The following is a 334-nucleotide window of genomic DNA, read 5'->3' as shown; positions in this document are numbered from 1 at the left end:
CTGACACCCACTGTGCCCACAGACGTGATGGTGTTCAAGGAGTGTGGCCAGCGGGATGAGAGGATACAGCAGAAAGGGCGCATTGTTGGTGGCCAGCCCGGCAACTCGCCCTGGACTGTCAGCATCCGCAACCGGTGAGCAGCTCCCCAGCTTCCTGCCATGCAGCCAGCATCCCCTCCAGAGCTCACCCCCATCCCCACAGGGCCGGTGTGCACTTCTGCGGGGGGTCCCTGGTGGAGGAGCAGTGGGTGATCAGCACACGACAGTGCTTCTCCTCCTGGTAAGGCTGGGGCTTGGGCGCTGGGTGATGGGACATCCCCCCACCATGCCCTCA

General features: G+C 64.1%; 1 protein-coding gene across 1 annotated transcript in view; it reads left to right on the top strand.

The window, feature by feature from the left end:
* Positions 1–334, top strand: part of LOC104413192 (hepatocyte growth factor-like protein) — a gene marked incomplete at both ends in the record, with an annotated part of 3,112 nt that overhangs the window by 2,466 nt on the left and 312 nt on the right. The window contains 2 exon segments of the mRNA XM_010024120.1: positions 23–134; positions 203–331. Coding sequence (XP_010022422.1) covers positions 23–134; positions 203–331 — 241 coding nt within the window.

Source organism: Nestor notabilis, unplaced genomic scaffold (assembly GCF_000696875.1).
Source record: "Nestor notabilis isolate BGI_N333 unplaced genomic scaffold, ASM69687v1 scaffold19571, whole genome shotgun sequence".
NCBI classification, from domain to species: domain Eukaryota; kingdom Metazoa; phylum Chordata; class Aves; order Psittaciformes; family Psittacidae; genus Nestor; species Nestor notabilis.
The sequence above is the reverse complement of the archived record's forward strand: the minus strand, read 5'-3'. Positions and strand labels throughout refer to the sequence as shown.